We start from the raw sequence: 11,241 nt of genomic DNA on the forward strand, positions 1-11,241 counted from the left end.
CCTCATACCAAGACTGTACTACTTAGGGTTGTATCAGATGAAGTCATCCCATTGGTGCACAGATTTCCACTTGCAGAACCGAACTTCCCATCCCTCTCCGTGCACCCCTTGCCCGCTAATTTGTTCAGGAGAGTTGGGAAAAATCTACAGAACAGCTTTAGTGGGTGGATGGGGGGAGCAGAGGGAGGGGCAGTTCCATTGTGCGAGCGGAAGTCCTTGCACTAATGGGACGGTGTTGGATACAACCTTAAGTCCACCTGTTCTCAAGTGTTATCCACATTTAAAAGGCCAAGAAGCTTGCTTTAAAAGCAAATGAAGTGCAGCCACGAGACCAAAGTCAAAATACAGAGGCAAGAGGCCTCACGCCAAGCCCTGGCTGATTTTATTTAAGCTGTTCCACATTACCACCAGCAGGTATGCAGATTGTACTCTTTCCCATCCACACACCACCCCCCTTCTGGGCTAGGAGGCAGTGCCTACACTTGAGCAAGAGGTCCTCCAGAGCAGGAGGGAATGGAAGTGGTCCATCAGCATCTGACCCAGAGCAACATCCATGCCTGGACCATCTTGTTCATGCTCTCACTGTGGGAAGCTCCTCTTGTGCAGTTTTCACTCGGCCTTTTTCAAAGGCTGTTTCTTTACTTCCTGGGAGGTCATGGAGGGCTCCGTCCCATACCAGAGCTGGAGAAGGATGATGGCGTGGCAAACATGTAGGGCGGCGGAGCTGTAAACTGTTGACGGGTACGTGTTCCAAGAAAGCTCGATCAAACCTAGAATGAGCACCCTGAAGGGAGAGGAAAAAACAAATAGGACATTGTTCAAGAAGTCACATAAGGCTGTCGTAGCAGGAGGAGTGGGTTTTTCTCCTTCCCTCACTTTTACTCTTAAAAATTGTTTGTTCGTTTATTACATTTATATTCAGTCTTTCCTCCCAAAGGAGCCCAGGGCAGCAAACAAGAGATAAAACAATACAAAACATATTTAAAACTATTCCAGCACAGATTCAGACTCGGAAAGAGCTCAGCTTAAAAGGCTCGTTGAAAAAGGAAGGTCTTCAGTAGGCGCCATAAAAACAACAACAGAGATGTTACCCAATATTCAAGGGGAAGGCATTCCAAAGGGGAGGTGCCACAATGCTAAAAGCACAATTCAGCTATTGTGCAGAACAGACCTGATAAGAGGCTATTTGTGGGAGGCCCTCACCTGCAGAGCAGTGATCAATTGTGTATGTAAGAAATGAGATGATCTTTCAGGTATCCTGGTACCACAATGTAGAGGGCTTTCTACACCAGAACCAGGATCTTGAACTTAGCACTCACTTCTTTGCCACCCCCAACCCTGCCCTCAGTTCTGGTTCAGCAAAGGTACTCCTAGATCCATATATGTCGCTGGAGGCACAGGTAACCTCAGTGTCTAAGAGCACCTTTTATCAGCTTCATCTGGCGAGACAGCTATGACTATTGTGATCCAGGCATCAGGAACTCTCAAGACGGGATTACTGCAGTGCCCTCTATGTGGGGCTTCTCTTGAGCAATCCAGAAATTGCAGCTAGCTTACAATAATGCAGCTAGGCTGATGGCTGGGGCACCCCACCAACAATATATAACACCTCTGCTAAGAAACTGCATTTGGCTGCCAAACTGGAACGTGTCCAGAGGAGGGCAACCAAAATGGTCAAAGGTCTGGAAACGATGCCTTACGAGGAACGGCTAAGGGAGCTGGGCATGTTTAGCCTGGAGAAGAGGAGGTTAAGGGGTGATATGATAGCCATGTTCAAATATATAAAAGGATGTCACATAGAGGAGGGAGAAAGGTTGTTTTCTGCTGCTCCAGAGAAGCGGACACGGAGCAATGGATCCAAACTACAAGAAAGAAGATTCCACCTAAACATTAGGAAGAACTTCCTGACAGTAAGAGCTGTTCGACAGTGGAATTTGCTGCCAAGGAGTGTGGTGGAGTCTCCTTCTTTGGAGGTCTTTAAGCAGAGGCTTGACAACCCTATGTCAGGAGTGCTCTGATGGTGTTTCCTGCTTGACAGGGGGTTGGACTCGATGGCCCTTGTGGTCTATTCCAACTCTATGATTCTATGATTCTAATTCATTATGTGGCTCAGTTAAAAGTTTCGCTTCTAGCATTTAAAATGATACAAGTTAGGGCTAGGAGATTTGAGAAACTTAAGCCTTGCCCCACATGCTCCTCTCTGGCAATTGCATTCTTCTCACAGGGCATCATTAAGAGTTCTGTATGCCCCAGAAGTACACCTGATATCACTAAATATATCAGGCCTTTAAAGCTGCAGCTCCAGCCTTCTGGAACCGGCATCCAACTGAAATATAGGTAGCTATTGAAAACTTTCTTTTTAAGACAGCCATCTCTGAAGTGTGACTTGGCCATTTTATAATGTATACAGAGTTTGGATAATTCAATGATTTCAAAGTTTGTTTTTCGGATTTGTGTACATATACTGCATTCTGCTTTGGAAAACATTGATTAGGAAACTGTTTATACATTCTTAAAACAAATAGATGTGCCAATAAAGAGTTCTGAACCTCCCCCTAAATATACGGGCCTTTTTATAAAAAGTTTTGATTAGATTCCTACATGAATTATGTTACAGTGGCACCTGCATCAAGGTTTTCATAAGTGGAGGTGGAAAGCTGAACTCCCTGCTTCACCCCTAATCCATCAAAATTCTGCAGCAAGCTGAGCTATTTTTTAAAATGTCTTTATTCCAGGCACCACGTGGCAGCTTCCCTCTTCATCCAGATTTTTTTTGGTGTCTAAGATGTGCAAATTATTTGAAATGTAATTTTACGGCACATTGCTTAACTCCCACTAGTCCCACCCCACTCACTTGTTTTGATGTTCTCTTTGTAATCATGATCAAGTGAGCATGTGCTGGAATCACAGGCATGTATGCTGTAAATTCTGTAAAATTGCAATGCAGTTCCTACAAACTACATGGATCTGATTGCACAGAGAAAATAGGCATATAGCTGGCATGACCCTGAGTCCCCTTGACTCGTCTCCCTTCCCCGCCCCCTGCCACTACGCACTTTAGCAGATGAGCAAGCTTCTTGGGAGGCGTGCACCAGAGCAAGTAGGGCAGAGTGTGGAAATACCAGACGTAGAACTGGTAGTGCAAGGAGCGGCTGAAGCAAACGCCGATGAAGTTGGAAGTGAAGAGAGCAAAGACTACCTGTGGCCTTTGGTTAAGGGAAGGTTGCAATGCGCAAAGTTGAAAGTTCAAATCCACTGCAGCTCTGGAATGGAGGAGCATCAAGATTGTGGAAGCTCGGCTCTTTCCATGCCCTTTTATAAATTAAAGGTAAAGGTAAAGGACCCCTGACAGTTAAGTCCAGTTCCAAACGACTCGGGGGTTGCGGAGCTCATCTCGCTTTACTGGCTGAGGGAGCCGACATTTGTCCATGGACAGTTTTTCTGGGTCATGTGGCCAGAATGACTAAGCCGCTTCTGGCGAAACCAGAGCAGCACACAGAAATGCCGTTTACCTTCCCGCTGGAGTGGTACCTATTTATCTACTTACACTTTGATGTGCTTTTGAACTGCTAGGTTGGCAGGAGCTGGGACCGAAAAACGGGAGCTCACCCCGTCACAGGGATTCGAACCGCTGACCTTCCGATCATGAAGCCCTAGGCTCAGTGGTTTAGACCACAGCGCCACCCGCGTCCCACCCTTTTATAAATTACTATTCATTAAACTTTTATACCACGCTCCATTGGAGGATCACGGGGCAATTTACAATATTAAAAACACAAACATACATACCATAATGAAAACTATACCACCACCACCCTGCAGTTAATTGTTTAATTATCCAAAGACCTAGGAGAAGAGGGAAGTTTTTACCTGGGGCCTAAAGATAAGTAACTTTGGTGCCAAGCAAGCTTCGCCAGGGAGAGAGTTCCACAAGTGGGGGCCCACCACAGAAAAGGGCCGTTCTTGTACCATCACACAAATCATCTACCATGTGGCAAACCATCCCCACCACTCTGGCAAAAGGATATGATTGGCTGAGAGGGGCTGCGGAGGGTTCTTCCTCTCAGCTGGATCCTTCAGCAGTGACAGGATGCTTTCATCACACCTGCAGTTTGGGGGCAGGGTGGGGGGAGAGGAGAGAAGCAGAACTGTTGTGATCCATAAGAAAGCGGACCCCTTCCTGCTGGGAGTGTAAGCTCTTATTCAGGGCAGTTCAGCATAACCTCTTCTTAATCCATGAGACAGGTTAGGCTGAGAGAGTGACAGAGGAGATCTCCAACTAGGCAGTTTCTCTCTTAAAACTAGGTGCTGGGGCAAAAAACAGACAACAGCTGCTGCTTTCCACACCCTACATATAAAATGCCTGTAAGCATTTGCTCACCCCGTTGGAAACAGGATCCTAGGATATGTGGACCTCTGCTGAGATCAGGTGGGGCTGTTCTTATGACTAAGCTTCAAATGGGTGAGTAGGGATGCGAACCCAGAACTTGCCCCAGCTTTCACATTCTGTGCACTACATGACACTGACTTTCAGTGCAAGTGGTTTCTGCACCCTTGCACTGAACTGAAGCAGAATCCTGAAAAGGCTAATCTTGTGCGGGTTGTGTATGTGCCCCCAAAGTCCCATTTTCTCTCTTGCTTTGTATCAGGCCAGTGCTGGAGAATTAGAAGACTGCTCCTTGACAAGCTATAACAACAACAAAATCTCTTTCTCTCCAAGAGCCCATAAATTGTGAGCCTGATTCTCCGAGATTTGACTTTCACACGTACTTGCCCCCCAAGCACAGTGACAACGCCACCATCTCACCTGTGCCACCTCTTCAGTGCAAAGAGCCCCAGGGCAGCCAAATGGGCAGCCAGCAGTGCCAGGTGGAATGTCCGGTGCTGGAAAACTTCTTCAGGCAAGAATCGCCAGTTAACTGTCCACTTGAAGAGGAACTGTCGGCCCAGATCAAAGGAACGGGACACGTACCCAACAGGATTCACCATCAGGAAGGGCAACCCCAAAACAACCTGCAAGAAGCAACTGTGCCTTAAAATTCTCCCACAAAGAACATGAACATGCAGCAAATTGTGGAAGCTGAGGTCACTGCAATTCTTCAGTCTGCCAGCTTCACTTGTAGGTATCTGTCTCTCTTGGAAGACAATGACGGTGTGAGCCTGAGGGGGTGAAGTAAAACAGGAAAGACATGTTTTGTTGCAGCTGCAGCAGCAGATGAGCCAGTGTCACTGCTGATTGATATTGCCACCTAAGCCAGAAATCAGGTTCAGGTTCTGCTAATACAACTCTGTGTTCCAAAATTAGAGACATGTCATGTTGCTTCATAGGCTCTGCTGCACATTCACCCAGGAAGTGCTTTATTATTTTTAGCAAAATGCTGGAGCATCAGGTACACAAGCTACTAGTTACTTCTGCTGCTTTAAACCTACAAAACTCATGATGCAATGCAGCTGTGAGGAAGGCATGCAGGTGTGAAAATACTGCTTGGCCCATCCCTCCCATCTCTGCTTCCCTTCTTCCTTTCATCTATGGGGTGCTCTTGCTGCAGTTCAGCTTCTTTCCCGGCATCAGTTCCAAAAGACCTGCTGCATTTATTTTGGGCTGCCTCCTCTTAATGGCTGTTGGACAGTAATTGAACCTCATGTGCACCTAGCGATGAGGTTTCCCTTGCCAAAAAAGCTCTCTGTGAGCTTGGCCAACATTAACTGCCTTCTCTAATGTTTGCTTGAGGGGAAACATACTTGCCTGCATCCTTCATAAATTGCATTTCTCCCTTCCATTTAAGAAATAAAACACCAGGGGAAACACCCACTATTTGCTTTGTGCAATTGAGTGTTATGCACTGAGTATAGTGTAACCGCTCACATGCACTGAACTCGTGGAATGATGTGCAACCACACAAAACAAATTCACGAATACAAGGACAAGGAGAGAAAATGCTAGAGATGGAGCAGGGTGATATGGATATACAGTGGTACCTTGGTTAAGTACTTAATTCGTTCCAGAGGTCCGTTCTTAACCTGAAACTGTTCTTAACCTGAAGCACCACTTTAGCAAATGGGGCCTCCCACTGCCGCTGCGCCGCCAGAGCACGATTTCTGTTCTTATCCTGAAGCAAAGTTCTTAACCTGAAGCACTATTTCTGGGTTAGCGGAGTCTGTAACCTGAAGTGTGTGTAACCTGAAGCGTATGTAACCTGAGGTACCACTGTATATATATTTGGACAGGAGTCTCACCATGATCACTGGAAGCCTCATCCATACTTTCTTTGTTTCTGCCTGCATATTTGCAGAAACAACGAGAGCTAGAAACTTTTTAAAAACTAAAACCTGATGATCCAATGGACAGGATCACAGCTATGTATATTTTCAAAGTATTTCACCTTGACCTAGCTCTGCTGTCACTAGGTAGTAACTGAATCAGACAAGTATGGCCTATGGTCTGTCAGTATATTGAAACATCACAGCTGCAGACAGCCAGATTGTTGACATCACATGATGCGCCTATCTGTGGGAAAGAAGAATTTCCCCGGACGTTCACAGGCTGGATAAGTCTTTGTGAAGAGTGTAATTTGAAACCTTCCGACTGCGCATGTTCAGGAAGTTTGTCAGACTTGCTAGAAGAACTGAACTGAAAGGACGTGTTTTTCTCTAGTGCTGTAATGTCAGAAATAAACATCATGTAAATAGATTTCTGACTTATTTTCTTTCCCCTGCGGAAGCAGGAGAGAGGGGTTGTGCATTTTACCCACGCTTGGGAAAATGTCGCCTATCAAAATCTCCCTGGTCTGTCTGGATATCAGCCAGAGGAGGTTACCGGTAAGCAAGCTCCGAGGACAGTGAGAGGGGCCAGCCTCTATGGAGGGGGCTTGCAAACCAACATGGTCATACCGCCTATGGTCATGCCTGATCTCCTAAAAGCTAAGCAGGGTCAGGCCTGGTTACTATTTGGATGGGAGACCCCCTGGGAATACCAGGCACTGTAGACTAAGTGTTGTCTGTTCTGACATGCCGTGTGGCCTTTCCTAGGCCTACCATTCCCTTTGGCTGGAGATACCAGGGGTTGAATCTGGACATGGCAAATCTTCCCATTCCTTACCTGCAGGGCTGCACAGATAGCGAGCTTGGGAATGGCTCCTAGCAGGCCAAAGCGCTGCAGGAGGAGGAAAAGGAGACCCGGTGCAAAGAGCAGGATATTCATCTTCACAGACACCGCCAGGCTGGAGGAGAGAGAATAAAAGGTGCCACTGATCCTTGTGGTTAATACAAGGCCCATTCCAGTCCCCATGCACCTTGCTTTTGCCATCTGACATTGACTAAGAACTACAGTAGCAGCAGACTTTCACAGAGAGCAAGAGTCTGTCCTGCTTGTCCACAAGGTTTACAGTTTACACAGGACTACAGCAAGATGGCTGATGGGAGTTGTAGTCCAAAACATCTGGAGGTGCTCAGGCTGGCAAAGGCCATTTTAGATGGACCACAGGAAGCAATGAGCTGGCTCTGAAAGTTCCCACTTTGCAAGCAGAAAAATCAGGCGTGCCCGTTATTTGTGCTTCTGCAAGAACCACTCGTTTGTTTAAAATACCCTCCCATTGGATGGATTGGCTCTAAAGGGGCTCTCACCTGAAGCAGAAGCATCCCCAGGACCACTGCTCCTCCAGGAAGAGGTTGACAGCCAGGAAAAGGATTGCCATGGCCACTGGGTCATTGAAGAGGCGCAGGACAAAGATGGAGTGGATGCGATAGGAGGCGCAGCACATGAAGAAGAAAACATAGGGCGGGACCTGCAGCAGAGGTGTCAACGAGGAAAATCAAGCCCACTTGCCATTGGGGCGGCTTCAAATGACTCAAGCTGCCACTGTTCCCATTTTACAGATGGGAGTCTTCCAACAACGTGCAGCCTGTGTGTGCCCACTGGGCTCCCAGCACCTCCTAGAGGCAGTGGCTGACAGCTGTGCTGACTGAAGCTACTTTGCCCCTTCTTTAACTCCTGGCTTTTAGTGTGGCCGGCCCTTTTCTGTGGAATGAAATTCCTGGTGAGATACGACAGGCACCCACAATCTGTACTTTCTGAAAAGCTTTGTTCTGGCAAGATTTCTCAGCTGGGTGAATACGTCCCTGCAATGGGTGCCCAATTCACATTGGTTTTTAGTTTTAACTGCTGCTGCTTTCTGTATTGTTTTTAACTGTTTTTATTGTATTTTGTGCATCGCCTTGAGAAATGCGTGGCAGGTGAAATAATAGTTGTAATAATAATAACAGACAAGCATTCAGCAGAAAGTGCCTAAGTTTTTCCCTACAACTGCATGCTCAGTTGCTTTTTTCTCAAATTGTAAGGTCAGGTTCCCAGGATCCTCTTCCTCCTTGTGCAAGAGAGGGAGAACTGCTGAACCGAAAACTTGTAGCTGTGTTCTCTCATTCACAGCATATGAACACGTTTTATATGAACCTTTACTACAAAAGCATCATTTTAAAAAATCAAAGCAGTTTACAACAAGAATACGTACAAAATAAAGACCACATAATTTTTTATTATTAAAAAAACACTAACTAAATTTTGTCTTAATTGTTTGCATAAGCCTGGCAGCAAAGAAAAGTTTTCAGCAATCATTTAAAGGTCAATACAGATTCGGAAGCCTGCTGAATATATTTTGGAAGATCATTTCACAGGGCTTGGCCCAATAACTATAAAAGCTCAGCTTTGTGTTGAAATCAAATGAGCCTCACCAACCTGGGGGGAATGCTCCTACAGCGATGCTCCTACAGAAGATCTCAGTGGTAGAACTGGAATATGAGGTTGCATTTTTTTACGGTTGCTGTGTACAGTATCATGAACATGGAAGTCTCAGTCTATATAAAGAGTTCAGCAGTGCAGCTCCATAGAATTCCACCTTAACCTGCACCCACCCAAACCTTGCTATCCTCCTCCTGGCCTTTAATTTTCAGGTCCCACATGTATTGCACATGAGCACTGTGTTTGGATAAGGGTTCATATCTACTGTGTGATAGGAAAAATAACAGTCTTTAGTGCTCCTTGAGGTGCTGTAGGAGCTACTGACCTTACTCGTTCGGCTGTAGATGCGGAAAACAAGCAGCAGTGTGGCAATGTAAAGGGCAGCAAAAAGATATTGAGCCAGACGGATGTTGGTGCCACGGCCAGTTGCATAATACAGGCCCAGGAAGATGTAAACAAAGCCAGCAGGATATCTGTAGAGAGAGAGAGTGGGTAAATGGATCAACTACAGAGGAAGGCAAGAGAAACTGCCCTATTGCCTCCCAGACTCCATCTTTAAGAGATGTACCCACCCTACCACTCCTGAAACCCGCATTATAATTGCAAGCTCAGTGTTACTCACACAAGAGGGCCGGTGTCCCCCTTTAGCTGGGTGTAATCCAGAGTCCCATTGACAACACCCTCCACCTCATCCATGTAGGCTTTCCAGTCGATCTCTGTATCTTTGGGGAGAGCACAGAAGCTGTACCATCAAGTACGAACAGGAGTTCAGTTCAACTGCTGAAAACGGCCTGCATCTAAAAGAAGGGCTCTAAAATTATCCGAGTCTACAAGAACACATGCAAAGCCGTGCCTGGTGGCTGTTCCTCTGTGTAAGGCATTTAGCCATGACCTGTTTTTGAAGGGCTGGGCCAGATTTCTATTTAGGCTGGGCTCTAGCAGCCAGGACAACAAGCATCGAGAACAGTTCTCACACTACGCCCTGGCTCAAATGAAGCCCCAGCCCTTCGTCAAAACTACCCCAGACTACACAATGTATGGAACCCTCCACGTAGTCCTGTTAATGATGCCCCACTGTGCATCGTTCAGCTACAGAATTCACTGCCATAAGACATAGCAACGGCTGCCAATTGGGGCAGTTTTGAAAAGGGGGTGGACAGATCTGTGGACGATGAATCCAGCAATGCCTGCTGCCCCTGATGGCTGCACTGCATACTGCCTCCAGCATCTATGGAGACCTGACTCCGACTACCAGTTGAAGGTAGGGGTTGTGGGACACAACTGAGGGACGTGTTGTTGCCCTCACATACAGAGGTGCCAACTTGAATAACATATGCGGGGGCAGGCAAGCCTCACCCTGCATAATCAATCACATAGCGTGGCACGCACGCACCATTTGAATGGCAATATTTGGGCGGGGAGCCCTCAAATATTTTAGGGGGGGCAAATGGACCTCAACCCCTAGGAGCTAGCTCCTATGCTCACGTCCTTCCCATGGTCTTCCCACCTGCTTGGCCACTGCAGGGAGACCTTTTGCTTGACCCAGCCAGCAGGGCTGCTGTTGCCTCCTTAACCCAATCCCTCAGGGTTCCCTCTGCCCAGCACGCTAGCCCTCCCATCAGATGTCAAAGAGATAAACAACTAGCTGACATTTAGAAGACATCTGGAGGCAGCCTTGTTCAGTTTTTAATATGTGCCATTTTAATGTATTTTTAATTTTTGTTGGAAGCCGCCCAGAGTGGCTGGGGAAACCCAGCCCGATGGGCGTGGTATAAGTAAATTATTATTATTATTATTATTATTAATTATTATTACCAGATGAGCTGCAGACGGGAGCTATATTCCTCCCTCCCGGCGAAGGTCCTAACCCCACCTAAGCCTTGCCCCTTATCCACACCACCAGTGCCACTCTCCCGGCCCCCCGGCCCGGGCCCCCACTCACATGCCACCCTGTGTATGACCCACTGGTTGACCCCCACTTCGGCCAGGCAGAGGCAGGCGGCCACCAGCGGGGTGTAGTGGGGCTCGAAGAGCACCAGGTGCTTGTCTTGCCAGGCCCGGCGCAGGCTCTGGCGCACGAAGGGCAGCCCGCCCGCAGGCCCCGCGGCCCCTTTCCTCCTCGAAGCGGGACCCGGAGCCATCCCGCCCCGCCGCCCGCCCAGCTCCGGCCACGCTCCCCTCGGGCAGCTGCTACTGCTGCTACGGCTGCTGGCGGCCCAGCCAGGTGGTGCCACCGCGAAACGCGCCCCCCCGCCGCCGCCGCCCGGAGCAGGCAGTTCCGGCGCTCGGAAGGTTCCCTCCTCTTCGCTCTCTTCCTCCTCCTTCCCGGTGGCGGCGGAGCATCAGCAGCCTCACGCCACGAAGCCCTGGGAGGCTTTTCAGTTTTTGCTGTCTCTGTTTTGCTTTCCCATTGCATTTATTTATTTTTTATTTTTTTGGTGCTGTGGTTGTCAAGAGGGTTTTTATTTTATTTTAAAGTTTTGGTGAGCCGTCCTGAGCTGGCACTT

General features: G+C 47.7%; 1 protein-coding gene across 1 annotated transcript; it reads right to left on the reverse strand.

Moving 5' to 3' along the window:
• Positions 1–337: 337 nt before the first annotated feature.
• Positions 338–10,908, reverse strand: ALG3 (ALG3 alpha-1,3- mannosyltransferase). The gene is made up of 9 exons (XM_081008157.1): positions 10,677–10,908; positions 9,357–9,456; positions 9,060–9,207; positions 7,624–7,784; positions 7,100–7,220; positions 4,808–5,013; positions 4,028–4,105; positions 3,057–3,200; positions 338–784 (listed from the first exon to the last, which is right to left on the reverse strand). Exons 1-9 carry the CDS (start codon positions 10,873–10,875, stop codon positions 610–612), a joined length of 1,332 nt encoding a protein of 443 aa, XP_080864283.1. The 5' UTR covers positions 10,876–10,908; the 3' UTR covers positions 338–609.
• Between the last annotated feature and the right edge of the window lie 333 nt (positions 10,909–11,241).

The sequence above is a fragment of the Podarcis pityusensis genome (assembly GCF_964106645.2).
Source record: "Podarcis pityusensis genome assembly, chromosome: 5".
Classification (NCBI taxonomy): domain Eukaryota; kingdom Metazoa; phylum Chordata; class Lepidosauria; order Squamata; family Lacertidae; genus Podarcis; species Podarcis pityusensis.

Coding starts and splice junctions, on each gene's coding strand:
- ALG3 (XM_081008157.1), bottom strand. CDS start 10,875: ATGGCTCCGGGTCCCGCTTCGAGGAGGAAAGGGGCCGCGGGGCCTGCG. Junction 9,208..9,356: donor GGGGACACCGGCCCTCTTGT/GTGAGTAACACT, acceptor CTCTCTCTACAG/ATATCCTGCTGGCTTTGTTT. Junction 7,221..7,623: donor TGGGGATGCTTCTGCTTCAG/GTGAGAGCCCCT, acceptor TCTCTCCTCCAG/CCTGGCGGTGTCTGTGAAGA.